At 43.5% G+C, this 18,940-nt stretch overlaps 1 protein-coding gene across 1 annotated transcript; it reads left to right on the top strand.

Moving 5' to 3' along the window:
• Positions 1 to 219: 219 nt before the first annotated feature.
• LOC311107658 (selenoprotein T2-like) lies at positions 220 to 17,214 on the top strand (the record flags this gene model as incomplete). The annotated part of the gene is given in 9 exon segments (XM_084150185.1): positions 220 to 240; positions 419 to 525; positions 6,072 to 6,168; positions 6,170 to 6,183; positions 6,279 to 6,285; positions 6,289 to 6,405; positions 6,486 to 6,573; positions 6,757 to 6,809; positions 17,065 to 17,214. Coding segments are annotated over 9 exon segments (654 nt in total).
• Between the last annotated feature and the right edge of the window lie 1,726 nt (positions 17,215 to 18,940).

Genomic DNA, 18,940 nt, shown 5'->3' with positions numbered 1-18,940 from the left:
CTTTCGTTTTCCCCCTTCCTTTTTTTTAAATCACAAAATGTAACGTGATTGACAACACACACTACCGCACAGTAGGTGGCGGCATGCACAAACAAAATGTGCGAATGTATGACACCAAATAAGAAGAATGCCGGATATTCCGGGATCCTTGGGACGTCCTCCTACCCTTACCAAAGATTATGGAAATACTGACGAGATACATGTCTCTCTGCCCTAACAATGGGTGTCGTTGTCGACAAAGTGACACGGCGGGCTATCTAGCACCCGCAAATCCTTTCTTTGGATTGGTGCATACATCTCATTATTGTAATCTATTTTTGAATATTCGATGAGGGTTGTTGACGTCAACCGCCTGTATTCAATGGAGGGGCTATATGCATAGCCATCTCGAGACGACTCCGATACCAAGTTTTTTCAGGCATCTGACAGCCTGAATATGGGGGCTGATAGCTTGCGGGATGCCGACCCACAGAGGCTCAGCAAGCAGACCCTTTACACTGGGCCAGTGCTAAAATTCCAGTTTAGGTAAAATTGTTGATTTTACTACAACCGTTGTTGTCCAAGTTCCATATCTAGCTAGCTAGGTAACGTTAGCTGACTAAAAGATAGCAGATGAAGTTAGCTAGTTGGTCAATGCTAATCATGCGAACTCGCCATTTGATGGTCTGGGGACATGGTTAGATGCTAGCGAATAAGTGCTCTTCTTAGCCCAAACTGGACTAAAGGAGCCTAACGTTACTCCTCAGTCCAACGACCTTACTTGTTGTATTTAAAGGGCGAACTGGCTCTGGAAGCCAAATACTCCATCTAAATGTGACTCGATAATCAATTAAGGTACGGCTCTAGAAACATAACATTTATATCACATCAAAATAATTTCACAAATGAAAAATACACGGGTTTAACAGTTCCAGCCGACAGTCGTTTTATATTACAAGCGACAACATGCTTGTGGCATCTGTTTTCCGTTTACTTCTTCTTCTGTGGGTTTTATTGCGGACTACATCCAAAAGTTGTATTGCCGCCACCAACTGGACGGTTTGAAACCAAAAAAATAAATAAAATAAAAAATAAATCCATACTTAATAGTAATACTAACTTACTCCACCCTAATAAAAATATTACATTGCCAAGACAAACAAAACTATTTTAGTCCATATCCCCCTTCTCAGGCTCAAGGTGATACGGCTTTTGCCAATATTCCATGTATCAAAAGAAAATCCATACATAATATGGAAACTTAACTAAAACCACCCAAATAAAATAGTACATTGACAAAACAAAACTCCCATTTCTTCCTTTTACATTTCCATATCTCCCTTCTGAGTATCTAGGGCCTGAGATGGTGGTAAGGCTTTTGACAATATTCCATGTTACTCTTTTGCAGAGAAATCTTTCAGTCCCAGGAACCGTTCCGCCTCAACCACAATGATTTCTATCTTCCTAGATATTTTCTCCACCTTGGCAGTGCCATTAATCACCATTTCGATAAAGGCCACAATGTCCACCTTTTTAACCTTTAAAATGTCAGGATCATCTTGGTGAAAGGCAACCCCTGCATCTTGCATTGAAGGCCTATCCACCACCATGGACTCTTCAGGAGCACCATTCAAACCCTCAACCCTTTTAACTACTGCTGCATAGGAAATGCTCTGTAGAACCCTAACTTTGGCCACCTCATCTTCTTCTTCTTCTTCAATGAGGTTTAACGGTGGTTGGCATCCAATTTGTTGAATTACCGCCACCTACTATACTGGAGTACAACTCCCTTATCTTTTCTTGAAAAACAAAATAAAACAAAGCAAAGAAATATCCTACCGTCTAACACTACACTCACAATTTGATCCCCTGCTGATTTTGTATGTTTGCCCACTGACAAAGAAATGATCAGTCTATAATTTTAATGGTACGTTTATTTGAACAGTGAGAGACAGAATAACAACAACAAAAATCCAGAAAAACGCATGTCAAAAATGTTATAAATTGATTTGCATTTTAATGAGGGAAATAAGTATTTGACCCCCTCTCAATCAGAAAGATTTCTGGCTCCCAGGTGTCTTTTATACAGGTAACGAGCTAAGATTAGGAGCACACTCTTAAAGGGAGTGCTCCTAATCTCAGCTTGTTACCTGTATAAAAGACACCTGTCCACAGAAGTAATCAATCAATCAGATTCCAAACTCTCCACAATGGCCAAGACCAAAGAGCTTTCCAAGGATGTCAGGGACAAGATTGTAGACCTACACAAGGCTGGAATGGGCTACAAGACCATCGCCAAGCAGCTTGGCGAGAAGGTGACAACAGTTGGTGCGATTATTCGCAAATGGAAGAAACACAAAAGACTGTCACTCTCCCTCGGCCTGGGGCTCCATGCAAGATCTCACCTCGTGGAGTTGCAATGATCATGAGAACGGTGAGGAATCAGCCCAGAACTACACAGGTGGATCTTGTCGATGATCTCAAGGCAGCTGGGACCCTAGTCACCAAGAAAACAATTGGTAACACACTACGCCGTGAAGGACTGAAATCCTGCAGCGCCCGTAAGGTCCCCCTGCTCAAGAAAGCACATATACATGCCCGTCTGAAGTTTGCCAATTAACATCTGAATGATTTAGAGGAGAACTGGGTGAAAGTGTTGTGGTCAGATGAGACCAAAATCGAGCTCTTTGGTATCAACTCAACTCACCGTGTTTGGAGGAATGCTGCCTATGACCCCAAGAACACCATACCCACTGTCAAACATGGAGGTGGAAACATTATGCTTTGGGGGTGTTTTTCTGCTAAGGGGACAGGACAACTTCACTGCATCAAAAGGGACGATGGACGGGGCCATGTACCGTCAAATCTTGGGTGAGAACCTCCTTCCCTCAGACAGGTCATTGAAAATGGGTCGTGGATGGGAATTCCAGCATGACAATGACCCAAAACACACGGCCAAGGCAACAAAGGAGTGGCTCAAGAAGAAGCACATTAAGGTCCTGGAGTGGCCTAGCCAGTCTCCAGACCTTAATCCCATAGAAAATCTGTGGAGGGAGCTGAAGGTTCGAGTTGCCAAACATCAGCCTCAAAACCTTAATGACGTGGAGAAGATCTGCAAAGAGGAGTGGGACAAAATCCCTCCTGAGATGTGTGCAAACCTGGTGGCCAACTACAAGAAACGTCTGACCTCTGTGATTGCCAACAAGGGTTTTGCCAGAGGGGTCAAATACTTATTTCCCTCATTAAAATGCAAATCAATTTATAACATTTTTGACATGTGTTTTTCTGGATTTTTTTGTTGTTGTTCTGTCTCTCACTGTTCAAATAAACCTACCATTAAAATTATAGACGGATCATTTCTTTGTTAGTGGGCAAACGTACAAACTTATATATCCTAACTTCACTTCAAAACTCAAAAGAACAGACAATAACTCTTCTGTTTCCCCACTCTCACCACCCTGTTTACGTCGCACCAAACAACGATTATCACACACACCAGGAATCTTCTCCTTCAGTTGATCCACTTTTACCTTTACTGCTACCCAAGTAATCACACCTCTCAATGGCGCCCTTTTCTTAAGAGCGAAACAATTCACAATTATTTCCCCCATTTGTTTAACTCTAAGCGCCTTCTCCCTCTGCCCAACAGAAACACAAACAATTATTACTAGACCACTTCTGGTTACCCTCACCGATTCCACTATACCCAACGCTTTTTTCACCCATCTTGAAACCACAAATGGATCAGCCAAAAGGCAAGGATCCACTTTTTCCACAAACTTCACTCCTACTGTCACAGACTCATCTTTATCCTGACCCTCTGCGCAAGCCTCTGGCTCTGAGCACTTCACCACACCTACCACCTCCGATACTTCACCCTCTTCCATTTCTACTCCTGTCTTCAGCTCACTTTGCTTACATTTCCTACCACTCTTCTTTAACAAACCTTCTCCCTTTTTCCCGCCATTTTTTACAGACTCAAACTCAGTCTTCCTCCCTCTCTCTCTTAGACCTCCTCTGCCTCTCTTTTTCCCTCCATTCCTCCTCATTCATCCAAGTATACGTCTCCTTATGATAATACTGGATTTCTCCTAACCAATATCTATTTCTTGCCTTCTCCATTTTCCCCCTCCTTTCCCTTCCGACGTCTATTCTATCCTTGACCTCACAGTCCACAATGACCTCTTCATTGCTCCCTCCAGCATCTATTCTATCCTCTGGACTTGTGTCGACATCTTGGCCTTCGTCTTCTATCGGAAAATATTTGGTCCGCCACATAGTCCCCAATCGCTCCACCGAAATCCTGGCTGACCTCTCACAAACTAGCCCATCTGTCACCGGCCGAGCGGAAGTGCACTCAACCCTCGAGCCCTGAGCTAATACTGCCTTAGTGAAGAGAGGACATGCCATGTGAATCCGCCTTAATTGAACCACCTCATTTTCTTTCACCCTTGTTGGGCATTCAAAAGACGTGGCTTCATGATTCCCACCACAGTTGCAACATTTCACTTTTTCATCATTTTTATAACACATTAAATTATATTTTCCACAACATGGACATCTCTGTTTCTCCCTTCTGCAAATTCTTGACACATGACCAAAAGCTTTACAGTGATCACACTGCATTGGTCTTGGGATAAATCCTCTGACTTTGTAGTATATATACCCCAACTGCACTTGCGTAGGGAGAGACTCCATATCAAAAACAAAAGAACAGATAAACTCTTCACTTTTTCATCATTCACCACTCGATTCATCCAACGTGCGTCAATCACTCCAGGAATATTTTATATCTCTTTAACATCGACTTCCCACGAGACGCCAGATATTACCCCCTTGAGGGGTGTCCTGTTCCGAAGAGACACACACGACACGTCAAAGTTTTCAAATCGGGAGAGCCACAACACACTTTCCTTCTGATCCGCAGAAGTACAAAAACTCTAAACAAACCCGCCTCTCGTGATCCTCACATCCTTCACTTTACCCATCACTCTCTCCACCAGTTTGGATAGCTCAAATGGATTCTTCAAAATTGGTATTTCGATCAGCTGCTCCTCATTAACAAACCATACTCCTACTAGATATAAAGGTACATTCTCATCACTGTACCCTACTTTGCTCCTTTTTCCATTCTTTTGAACAATACTCCAATCCTCCTTGATTCTACCGCCATTAAATTCACAATCCATTTCATCGTCCGCCTCTGCCATCTTTTCGAATCTCTTTCCATTCACCGGTGCCCAATTCGTTTTCCATTTACACACACAGGTGTTCAGATAGCTAATTAGCACAGGTATGCCACGTTCAAAACAACTGTAAACTCTGAAATCTCCGACTTCAGTGTTGTTCAAGACAACTGGGAACTCTGAAAAATACGTGGTCCGACTGGGAAAATCGTTTTAAACTGTCATTCAACTAGGAATTGCAACTCGGGAACTCGGGCCTCTTTCTACAGTTCCGACATTCCGTCCTGAAGATCATTGACGTCATGATTTGACCTTGTATTTTTCAGAGTTCCTAGTTGTCGTGAACGCACCGTTACTCCGTCTTCCGCAAACAAGTGCTGTAACATGGAAATATGGCCGTGTGGGAATCTTAACCCTATAAAGGTGTATATCAATTTAACCTTTTGTTTTTTGAAAATGATTTCACAGCCGAGCAAAACAATATATTTTGCAGGCCCTCTCGCATCATTAGCTCATTGTTATAAATGTATTGAAAAAAGCTTAAACAAACGCAAATGCTTCCAAAACCGTACCACAGTATTAATGTTCAGACCGAGCGTCGCGGCTCTTAACAAAATTCACCCCTACAGAAGATTCCTTTGTCCAATGACTCTTACGTGTAATGTAATAGATCATGGAGTCATGATCAAGGGCTAATAATTTCATAGCTCAGCTGGCTAGCTAATCATTTTTACACCTTATATCTGCTCCTCATATAGAATGAAACAATACTAGCTATATGCAAGTCATACTGGTACTGGACTTTGTTGGCACAATAAGGTAGCTAGCCAGCTAACATTATAATACAGCTCCCTGATTTGTCAAATACACTCATTTCTAACCAGTCTGTTTGTTTCTGTGTTACAGCATCTCCGGAGGGTACAGCAAGGTGTTCCAGGAGTACTCCCGGTCCATCAGCCAGTTGTACCTGGACATCCACATAGAAGGAGACAATTACCCTCCACACAACCATTAACAAGTAAGTGGACACATCATTGCCATGTAGCTACTGTACATATGTATTTTGTCAGTGAATGTGGTGTTCTGATCACCACTGTTTTTACCAATCACCAGATATCTCTGAAATGTATTTTCCTACTTCAAACTTCTTGCCATTGCCCTGGTTGTCAGTGGACAAAATCCCTTCCCTATGCTTGGACTGGATACTCCCAGAGTATGGACATGGAGTCAAGAAAATAAGGTGAGGGGTTTTACAGTTTCAACTTTAATAGATTTTTGACTAAACACACGTCATCCCTTCTGAACATGTTTGTCTTCCAGATATTCTCGTGCCTTATGACATTCTTTCTCAGTAACATGTTGGAGACCCACTTCTTGTCCACCGGTGCATTTGAAATCACACTAAATGGTGAGTTGAACGGGGTCACTGAAAGTACTGTCTTTACTTCACAACCTTGCATGGATGTACATGTCAACAAATTCGGTGATGATGCAATTCAGTCAATTGATATGTAAATTCCAACATTTTTTTTCATTTTTGACCTAATGACTAAGTCTTTGTCTCCTATCTTTTCTCTCCACTCTTTTTTAGACATACCAATCTGGTCCAAGCTGCAGTTAGGATACGTACCCAACATCCAGGAGGTCTTGTCAGGGCGACGTGTATGCTGTGAGCGAAGTCAAGCGCAGGACACGAGCTACTGGCAGACGAACTTGACTTGCACAGTAATCAAAATTACAAACAAAACCTCCAAACAGGGAGGAACAAAATACGCATACAACCGAACACTGCCGACCTCACGGAAAACATTCACACACAATAACCAATGAGAGACAGGGGGTTATGAAGGGAATACAATGTAACATAATGGGAAACAGGTGAAAACAATCAAGACAAACTAGACAAACACCGAAACGTCGATCGATGGCAGCTAGTACTCCGGGGACGACGAACGCCGAAGCCTGCCTGAGCAAGGAGGAGGAGCAGCCTCGGCTGATTCCGTGACAGTACCCCCCCCTTGACACGCGGCCCCAGCCGTGCGCCGACCCCGGCCTCTGGGACGGCCAGGAGGACGCGGAGCAGGGCGAGTTGGATGACTCCGGTGGAAGTCCCTCAACATGGAGGGATCTAGGATGTCCCTCCTAGGGACCCAGCACAGTTCCTCCGGACCGTACCCCTCCCACTCCACGAGATACTGCAGGCCCCCCATCCGACGCCTCGAATCCAAGATGGAATGGACTGAGTATGCCGGAGCCCCCTCGATGTCCAACGGGGGCGGAAGAGCCTCTCGTACCTCACTCTCCTGGAGTGGACCAGCCACCACCGGCCTGAGGAGAGACACATTGAACGAGGGGTTAATGCGGTAATTAATGGGCAGTTGTAACCTATAACATACCTCGTTCAATCTCCTCAGGACTTTAAATGGCCCCACAAACCGCCGACCCAGCATCCGGCAGGGCAGTCGAAGGGGCAGGTTTCGGGCCAAGAGCCAGACCCTATCTCCCGGTGCATACACCGGAGCCTCACTGCGGTGGCGATCTGCGCTCGCCTTTTGCCGCCTGATAGCCCGCTGCAGATGGACATGCGCAGCATTCCAGGTTTCTTCCTACCCCATTCTCTGTCAGCAGCTCCCTTCAGAAATGTTTCGACCACCTCTTGGAGGTTCCCCTCTGTTGCCTCTTTTGTAGAGGGGTTCTTTCTGATCGCTCCTGAAACCAGAGAACAATTGTTAGCAATATTTGTTCTTCATGAACGAACAAGGTCAAGAACTATTTAAACACATCATGTTTCAGATTCAAAACTGTCTCCAGGTTTAATCAAATATATCTATATTACCAGAAAGTGAATTCATAGACTAATAAAAACTTACTGTGAAAAATGCTTTTTAAAGCTAGCTGCCTGAAAGAGATCTTATGTCCCAAGCCGGTCCAGTTACAAAGCCTGGACATGTCATCGGAGAAAAAGCAGGGAAACATCCTCCTCACTGAGTCTTTGAACCTCACCTGTAAAATAAGTTGTCCATAGTTAGTGGTCTATAGACCAGTGAACCATACAGAAACTACAGGTCTAAAGTCCCTCCAAAGAAAAGCAGTGGGGAGCTCTTCCGAGTCACAGACTTCATAAGCAACCAATTACTTCACATGTACAATACCCCAAGAGTCTGCACTTTATTTAATCCCATAGATAGTGCCCTAACGATGATTAAAAAAAAAGTGTTGCTGTCCAAAAACCTCTGGTATTAACTGTATTTAGTGTGATACCATGTTCTTGCCAATTACCAATTTCTCCTGAAGCTCCTCATTCCCAGCAAGCCGATGTTCAAGCTCCTCCAGCATCAACCTTTCCTTCAGAGGAAGCACAATGTCCTCTGGCACAACTATGTCCCCATGAGACCCATTGGTCAGTTGCATTAAGAGGTTCCTGTTTACTGTGGTCTGGCATTGCAACTCTCTAACATCCTCTGCCAATTTTCTCAGGTGCTGAAGAATCAGCCTGTGGAAATCTTAACATATGATAGTGGGCAAGTTATTAACTTTGGAAACCTATTCCTTTCGAATGACAAGATAAAAGCTCTATGAAAACAGGTTTGATTCTGAGTTATGGAATGCAAGGGCCAAACGTGCACAACCAATGCTGACACTGTAAGTCACTGTCATCTACAGTAAATGTAAACTTTTTTTTTTTTTAAGATCAACCACTTTATGTAATTATGGAGCCCCTCACACTACAACTAAGTAGCACATATTGCAGTTACCTTCAGACTGACGTGCAGCAGGGCCCAGTGATGAGGAGGATTGAGCTGTTTGAGATGAGAATTTTCAAAAGAACTACCTAAGAATGGAGCTAATAAGAATACTTCTTATTTTTATTTAAATGTATCTTTACAGAATTGCTGCTGGTAGTAGCCAGACTTTGCTTTTCTAATAGACTGTATGCAGTAAAAATACTACAGTGGAATATTTTAAATTACTGTGGACTGCTGCCAGAAAATCTTCTGATGAAGAGACACGGGAACAGGGTCTTGATGATTCTGTTGCAAATTGAGCACAATACACAAATTTAGAATTTCAGTTAAAGTAAGTAGCACCCACATCTCAACTAGGGAAAAGTATCCAGAAAAGTACCCAGATACAGTGACTTGGCTAGATATTCCCAAAGGGAAACCACTTTCGCAAGGGCAAAGAGAAGCCCCCTTTGCAACAATGTTTCCCACAAACTGCAACTGTCCGTATGTAGTAGCATTACTAGCGCTAAAATAGCGATTTGGAAGTTAGCTACTGCTAGAGGAATGAAGCACATGCAATCTTAATCAGTCAACTGACGTGTTTCACAAGTGAACACATGGAGTGAACAAGACAAGTTTGTTCATGGCTAGCTAGCGGTGAACTTTCCCAGTTGGACAACGTTTTGATTGCAAGGATTCGCTTTCGAGTACTTGCTAGCAAACGTAACGAACACTTTCCATTAATGTTACATTTTCTGTCACATTTCTACGTTATTTCTATATCCTACTTGTATTTTTTTATTTTTTTTATTAAATCTAACAAATGGTTTGTGTTGATAATCATTGCATGAAGGCAATCATTATAGTGAAACACACCCATGGTAACTTGCTGACAGAAGATGTGATGGTTTTTTTTGTTGTTGAAAAGATTAACATTGTAGAGCATTTCTCCCTTTACACCTCAGATAATAGGATGGGCAAGATCAGGTACCTTCAGACTGGTGAGCAGCTGGCCCCTGTGACGAAGAGGACTGAGGACCTGTTCAGATCAAAGTTAAGCATAGTTATTTGTCCTATACATCTGCGTTCACAGCCAAACTATTTCAGCATTCCTTCAAAAAACACATTATAACATTATTAGTTCTTAAGCATAATGTTATGTGATATACAACATTACATTCAGTACATAAGAGGCACTTACCCCAAGCAGAGAGTGACAAAGAGGGTCTAGAAGACACTGTTGCAAATTGTGCAAATTAAATGCAGGTTGTGAAAATTTTACTTATACTTTGTATGAACAATTCATTGCCAAGAAATGAAATCTTGCATATACTTTTTTTGTGTGTGTGAAATCAACCCTTTTTTGGGTGAATTTGGGGGTATTTGACGCTGGTGGGTGCAGAGTCTGTCTGATCAAATTTAGGATTTTGCCTGGGAATGACAGCAAGCATGAAGTTTTCAGAGTAGTAGTGTAGTGTTTAGATTCCTTTTATTTCAAACACTAAATCTTACTTTCTCTTTCTTTGGTGAGACTCTGGCTCTGTTTCCAGGCTTGAGACTTTTTCTGCCCGAACCAGGCACTCGTGGGCTTTCTCATATGAATCTGAAAACATCACGAAACAGGAGCTTATCAGTTCATCTGTAAATGTCTGCAAACGAGACATTTAGTATCTTAATATTCAGTTAAAGTACTCACTCTTTGTCTTCAGTAATTGAATTTAATACACCTCCCATGTATCAATGTCCAGCCGTTCATGCGACATCTCTGCCTTTCTTAACCTCTCATGGCTCTTGTATGGAGGCCAATAACATTTGTCCTTGGTGCACCAGGTTTTTGAGATGACAGCTAAACTGTCATCTTCGTTCGGGAAATTAACCACAGCAAACATGGTACTGGGAACAAAAAAAGCAAATAAGGGCACTCAAGTAGATTAGTTTACTCAAACATTTCACAATAGTAACATCTAATTGTAGGAGTTTAAGAAAATACCTTCAAGTAAAAAATACATTTTCTGTAATGTCTTTTACTGACAATTTACCTTGAAAAGAGATAACGGGAAAACAGAAAAAATTGAGTAATGGAATCCCAGCAAAGCCCTCTTCGCACGGGAGTAGAACAAACTTCCGTAGCACATTTGTGGCTTGAGTGAAAATAACTTAATCCTTCAATCCAGAGAGATGGAAAATATTAAGCAGTGATGATGGCAGGGGATATGCGAAAAGGTCTGTCTCGTTCCTAAATGTTTTGTACACAATCAAAGTGTCTCCATGTTCCTCCACCAGCAGGTTTTGCACTAGGACAACCTCCTTGTTCCTCAACTGGTCACAGTTGACATCTGCACAGAGAAGTGAGTGAGCTACATTTTATTATACTGCTCTTTCATTGTCATGCTGCTTTAGTAGTGTTTTCTCTGCATCTGACTGTGTTGCAATCATGGCCTCTCTTTCTGACAGCCTCCGTATTACAATTCTCGAAGGGTAAGCAAGAGATATTGTCAAGAACACCATATGCTTGTGCTTCATGACTGAGATGGGTTAGGCAATGCATGTTATATGTTATGTTTTCCTTCCCATACAGGCAGCTGCAGTGGTCCACAAACAAAACCAGGAGGTTTCCGGCATAGTCTGCGTGGTCTGCACACAAGGAAACACTTAGGAAGATGGTCATGGCAACTGCAAGCAACATTAAGTTTTCATACATCACCCTTGGAATATTCTCTTTTAAACAGACAAGCCCAGTGTACAAGAGAAATGTACGGAACTCAGTTGCCTTCAAACGGTCAGACTCATTCAGTGATCTGGGTTTTCTGGAGGAGTGTGAGATCTTAGGTCAGTCAGCTGTGAATATTCATTTCTGACAACAGCTGGACCTAAAAGTGTTTTCAGTGGCCCTTTCTGCCATTAGAGTTATCAGTTTCCGCGTAACTCCCAAACATAACAGGTGCATGTAGTCAAGAGGAAACGGTGTCACCAAACCAATTGACAATGATCCTAAAAATTTTGTCCCACTGTAATGAGAGTCATCAGTCAAATCATCAAAAGTGTCGTGGTTGGACTTCAGAGGGGCTGTTGTTTCTGGGAAGGTCATACGATTCAGGTAGTAGACTCCCTTTTGACGGCATTTGTCACAGCCATAGTAGCCATTGTGACCTTTTACATTTCTGACAAAGGCCCTTGCTGGTGCTTTACAAATAATGGAAGAGATTTGGACTGCTACATTTCCTCAACAAAGTCATGCAAGAAATCAAGAATGGTTGGTTTCTTCTCCCCAAAGAACATCCCAATGACAAATGGTGACTTGTTTGTCTGGACCACGCCTTTGTAGATTTCTACTAGCCCTAAGATACAGTGGGGAAAAAAAGTATTTAGTCAGCCACCAATTGTGCAAGTTCTCCCACTTAAAAAGATGAGAGAGGCCTGTAATTTTCATCATAGGTACACGTCAACTATGACAGACAAAATGAGAAAAAAGTTTTCCAGAAAATCACATTATGAATTTATTTGCAAATTATCGTGGAAAATAAGTATTTGGTCAATAACAAAAGTTTCTCAATACTTTGTTATACACCCCTTTGTTGGCAATGACACAGGTCAAACCTGACCTTCCACCCGTACCTGGCCCACCACCAGAGGCCAAGGAGGAGTGGAGATATCCTGTTCGACAGCGAAGGGCACCTCAAAAGCTTGACCTGTGAGTTGAGCTGTTTCAGGAGGTAACGAACAGTAAAAACAAACAAACACTTTAATATGTCCTAGATAAAAGGAAAGAAAAAGGTCATTACCTGGGTTAGTTATTAGACACAAATTTCATCTTCGGGGCAGAATAATCCCCTGGATTTGTGCTGGGCTCTGAAAAGTCTGCTTCAACCCAGTAGTTGAGAAATGTTTAAGAATGTACAGTGGGGGAAAAAAGTATTTAGTCAGCCACCAATTGTGCAAGTTCTCCCACTTAAAAAGATGAGAGAGGCCTGTAATTTTCATCATAGGTACACGTCAACTATGACAGACAAAATGAGAAAAAAAAATCCAGAAAATCACATTGTAGGATTTTTAATGAATTTATTGGCAAATGATGGTGGAAAATAAGTATTTGGTCAATAACAAAAGTTTCTCAATACTTTGTTATATACCCTTTGTTGGCAATGACACAGGTCAAACGTTTTCTGTAAGTCTTCACAAGGTTTTCACACACTGTTGCTTGTATTTTGTCCCATTCCTCCATGCAGATCTCCTCTAGAGCAGTGATGTTTAGGGCTGTCGCTGGGCAACACGGACTTTCAACTCCCTCCAAAGATTTTCTATGGGGTTGAGATCTGGAGACTGGCTAGGCCACTCCAGGACCTTGAAATGCTTCTTACGAAGCCACTCCTTCGTTGCCCGGGCGGTGTGTTTGGGATCATTGTCATGCTGAAAGACCCAGCCACGTTTCATCTTCAATGCCCTTGCTGATGGAAGGAGGTTTTCACTCAAAATCTCACGATACATGGCCCCATTCATTCTTTCCTTTACACGGATCAGTCGTCCTGGTCCCTTTGCAGAAAAACTGCCCCAAAGCATGATGTTTCCACCCCCATGCTTCACAGTAGGTATGGTGTTCTTTGGATGCAACTCAGCATTCTTTGTCCTCCAAACACGACGAGTTGAGTTTTTACCAAAAAGTTCTATTTTGGTTTCATCTGACCATATGACATTCTCCCAATCCTCTTCTGGATCATCCAAATGCACTCTAGCAATCTTCAGACGGGCCTGGACATGTACTGGCTTAAGCAGGGGGACACGTCTGGCACTGCAGGATTTGAGTCCCTGGCGGCGTAGTGTGTTACTGATGGTAGGCTTTGTTACTTTGGTCCCAGCTCTCTGCAGGTCATTCACTAGGTCCCCCCGTGTGGTTCTGGGATTTTTGCTCACCGTTCTTGTGATCATTTTGACCCCACGGGGTGAGATCTTGCGTGGAGCCCCAGATCGAGGGAGATCATCAGTGGTCTTATGTCTTCCATTTCCTAATAATTGCTCCCACAGTTGATTTCTTCAAACCAAGCTGCTTACCTATTGCAGATTCAGTCTTCCCAGCCTGGTGCAGGTCTACAATTTTGTTCCTGGTGTCCTTTGACAGCTCTTTGGTCTTGGCCATAGTGGAGTTTGGAGTGTGACTGTTTGAGGTTGTGGACAGGTGTCTTTTATACTGATACCAAGTTCAAACAGGTGCCATTAATACAGGTAACGAGTGGAGGACAGAGGAGCCTCTTAAAGAAGAAGTTACAGGTCTGTGAGAGCCAGAAATCTTGCTTGTTTGTAGGTGACCAAATACTTATTTTCCACCATAATTTGCAAATAAATTCATTAAAAATCCTACAATGTGATTTTCTGGATTTTTTTTCCTCAATTTGTCTGTCATAGTTGACGTGTAGCTATGATGAAAATTACAGGCCTCTCTCATCTTTTTAAGTAGGAGAACTTGCACAATTTGTTGCTGACTAAATACTTTTTTTCCCTACTGTGGGCCAGAATTGAGCATTTGAGCTCTTGTATAGAGGAAGGCCATCAATATTGATTTGGAGGGACACTGACTCAGACAACCTTGTATGAACAAATGTTGTAAGGTGGGATAGCACACCATGTTTAATGCCAGCGTGGAAATAAGGGCTGAGTATAAAAAAAAACAAAAAAAACATTATAATTCCTTTAGTCAGTATATTCACTTTAATGTTGTGTAAACTTGTCAATTGTAAACAAATGAAAATGCAGCAGCTGATTTCTTGGACACAATAGTAGCACATCAATTAGTCAAATACTGTGTGTAGGTTAGACCTGATGTCACTTGTTTAGTGCATTTTCTCCGAATATGATGTTCCCTCAGCTTTGTGGAGCTAAAAAAAATATATATTTGACATGAGCTGGCTGATCGCAGAACAGTGTTAAAAATATTTACAGTTAATTTTATTGGTGCGTAAACCGGTGAAATGGCGATTATGATTGGTGCTCATTTTTGTTAACCACATGACCTTTTACTCAGTATTTAAATATGCGTGTCTCAGCTCTAAGCTCTAAGTTAAAGCCTCTGTGTAGCTGGATGATAGCTACAGCTAGCTTAGAGGTAAGTTAGATAACTTAAGGTACATTTGGTGAGCGAACAGGGCTAGCTAGTTAATTGTAGCAATAATTTTAAATAACCTAGCTTTAAGGTTGCTCTTTACAATTTAGCCGAGCTAACGTTACAACAAGGCAGTTCCAACTGCCACTCACGAGACCCCTGCAGCTTTCTAGCTAGTTTGTTCTGAAGAACATCTCGCAACCCCGAAGGACCGTTGACTAGCTAGTGTAGCTAGCTAACTAAGCAAATCGCTTTACTATTTTTAATCTTATAGCTGGTTACTGTTTGTAACTTGACAATGTTAACTTTTTGGCTCCATTTATTGTTTGTGTTACCGGACAACTGTAGGGCACTTTTATTGTCCATGTAACGTTAGTTGGCCAAACTTAAAGTTGTCTGCCAACTTAGCTAACGTTATGTTAGCTAGTCTAACATTAGCGTCCGTCAACTAACTTGAAGTCCCTAACGTTAACCCTGAAGGCATTATTGACTTATTGACACATGACAGTTCCTAGGGTCCTTGTTAACGTTAACCTTAGCCATACTATTTGTCATGATGTAACATATCAAACAATAACCATAACTTAAACATACTTTAATTTCTCATATAACTTACATGAATTTTTAGGTAACATCAACTCACCTTGGCTTTCTACTTGGACCACAGAGACGCCGACTGGGTTTTTATAGAGACAGATGCGCGATCAAGGTGATCCAGATGATGAGCTGTTCTCTCCAGAGGATTCCACAGGACAACGTTTATATGTGGTACCACACGGACCACACAGCAGGTAAGGGGCGCCTTTTAATGGTGATTCGCAAACCACAGAAGGTAAGAGCGTCTTTTAATGGTGATTCAGAACCTTTTGAGAATGATGGTGTTGTATACAGTTGGTATAAGTACCTTTCCTGCTTGATTCCACGAATATAGAAGTGTAAACATCGTACGACTTCATGTGAAATTCATGTAAAGCCTTGTAGTCGTTCCGATACATATTTCGGAGATTGGTCTTCCGTTGCGGACCTGCACCCTAATTCTCAAAAAGGTTATGAATCACCATTAAAAGGTGTCCTTTACCTTCTGTGTGGTTTGTGAATCACCATTAAAATGCGTCCCTTACCTGCTGTGTGGTACCACATATCCCCATATGAATGGCATGATTGGTACAGCCTTTTGGACCATTTAATGGGGTGTTTTGATCGGTGTAGGGTTAGTGTTGAATTTGTGGATTCTTGACCTTGTTCCTCAGGCTCAAGGCTCAGGTATGACAACTAGGATTCATTATTTTAGAGATATATATCTTGCAGTGAGGGAGGGCAGGAGAGGACAGCTCAGGAAAGAAATTAAGATTTGTCATCGATAGCTGTTGCTTTGTTGTCCAAGCAGGTTCTAACCATAAGTAAGTACAAAGCTGAGAAGACCATCAATCTTCTCAGACACCTGTTCGCATCCTTTTGACTAGTCAAGGAGCTTGTCTCGGACAATGGCCCTGCTTTCACGTCGAACAATTTTGAAATGTTTCTCAAGAACAACAGAGGAAGGCACATCTTGTCATCACCTTACCATCCGGCATCAAACGGAGCAGGGTAGAGAGCCGTGCAAACCTTTAAGAAGGCCTGAACTAGACTCGAGATTCTGTATGTGCCCACCCGACAAAGGCTTCCCCGTTTCCTGTTTATTTAGCGTAACACACCACACACAGTAACGGAACGTACACCAGCTGAACTGTTTCTGAAACGCCAACCACGTACCTGCCTGACATTGTTGAAACCAGACTTGTCAAACACTGTGACAAGGCACCAGCTACAGCAGAAGAAAGCTCATTACAGACACTCAAAGACTGTCCGAGAATTCAAAGAGGGAGAGAAGGTGATGGTACGTCATTTCAGACACCCCAAGCGCCTGTGGATCTCAGGTGTGCTCTTGCAACAAAGAGGACCTTTGACCAAGTCCAAGTTGGTCATCACCATGTCAACGTTCATGTGGATCATCTGCTACGGTCCAACACCGCAGTAGAGACATGCCGAGAGAACGAGAACAATAATGACCCCCAGGGCTATTCTCTTGACTGTGGACGTACAGGAAAGACAGAGCCTGACCTTCCACCCGGACCTGACCTTCCACCCGTACCTGGCCCACCACCGGAGGCCAAGGAGGAGTGGAGATATCCTGTTCGACAGCGAAGGGCACCTCAAAAGCTTGACCTGTGAGTTGAGCTGTTTCAGGAGGTAACGAACAGTAAAAACAAACAAACACTTTAATATGTCCTAGATAAAAGGAAAGAAAAAGGTCATTACCTGGGTTAGTTATTAGGACACAAATTTCATCTTCGGGGCAGAATAATCCCCTGGATTTGTGCTGGGCTCTGAAAAGTCTGCTTCAACCCAGTAGTTGAGAAATGTTTAAGAATGTACAGTGGGGGAAAAAAGTATTTAGTCAGCCACCAATTGTGCAAGTTCTCCCACTTAAAAAGATGAGAGAGGCCTGTAATTTTCATCATAGGTACACGTCAACTATGACAGACAAAATGAAAAAAATTTTTCCAGAAAATCACATTGTAGGATTTTTAATGAATTTATTGGCAAATGATGGTGGAAAATAAGTATTTGGTCAATAACAAAAGTTTCTCAATACTTTGTAATATACCCTTTGTTGGCAATGACACCGGTCAAACGTTTTCTGTAAGTCTTCACAAGGTTTTCACACACTGTTGCTTGTATTTTGTCCCATTCTGTCACGATCGTCTAAATCAGGAGACCAATGCGCAGCGTTGCGAGTGAACATGATGACTTTAATTAGAGTAAAGCACGTAAATACAAAACAAAAGACGAAAGTGAAGTCCAACAGAAACAATGCCTGAACTTGGAACAAAAACCCACAACCCACATGCGAACACAGACAGTTTAAATATGGCTCCCAATCAGAGATAACGAGCCGACAGCTGACACTCGTTACCTCCGATTGGGAGTCACACACTACAACAATCAACAACCTAGAAATAGACACACAGAACTCCCAACCTAGAAATAAACGTGACAGACATGCAAACATAAAAAATCACCCAAAACAACATACACCCTGGCTCAAATACACAAGTCCTGGAGCCAGAGTGTGACAGTACCCCCCCCTAAAGGTGCGAACTCCGGGCGCACCAGCATACAGTCTAGGGGAGGGTCTGGGTGGGCGTCTGTCCACGGTGGCGGTTCTGCCCCTGGTCGTGGTCCCCATCCCACCTTAGTCACCACCCGCTTCCCTAGCCTCCTCCACATTACCACCCCCCAACTACACCCCACTGGGTTAAGGGGCGGCACCGGACTAAGGGGCAGCACCGGACTACTGGGCAGTACCGGACTAAGGGGCAGTACCGGACTAAGGGGCAGTACCAGGCTGAATGGCGGATACTGGCTGGACGGCTCTGGTGGCTCCTGGCTGGTCGGCTCTGGCGGATCCTGGCTGGACGGCTCTGGCGGATCCCGGCTGGACGGCTCTGGCGGATCCCGGCTGGACGGCTCTGGCGGATCCCGGCTGGACGGCTCTGGCGGATCCCGGCTGGACGGCTCTGGCGGATCCCGGCTGGACGGCTCTGGCGGATCCCGGCTGGACGGCTCTGGCGGGTCCCGGCTGGACGGCTCTGGCGGATCCCGGTTGGACGGCTCTGGCGGATCCTGGCTGGACGGCTCTGGCGGATCCCGGCTGGACGGCTCTGGCGGATCCTGGCTGGACGGCTCTGGCGGATCCTGGCTGGACGGCTCTGGCGGATCCTGGCTGGACGGCTCTGGCGGATCCTGGCCGGACGGCTCTGGCGGATCCTGGCTGGACGGCTCATGGCTGGCTGACGGATCTGGCTGCTCATGGCTGGCTGACGGATCTGGCTGCTCATGGCTGGCTGACGGATCTGGCTGCTCATGGCTGGCTGACGGATCTGGCCACTCATGGCTGGCGGAAGGCTCTGGCTGAT

This window comes from Coregonus lavaretus, assembly GCF_964263955.1.
Source record: "Coregonus lavaretus genome assembly, chromosome: 32".
Taxonomy (NCBI): Eukaryota; Metazoa; Chordata; class Actinopteri; order Salmoniformes; family Salmonidae; genus Coregonus; species Coregonus lavaretus.
This window is presented reverse-complemented; position numbering and strand designations above follow the sequence as displayed.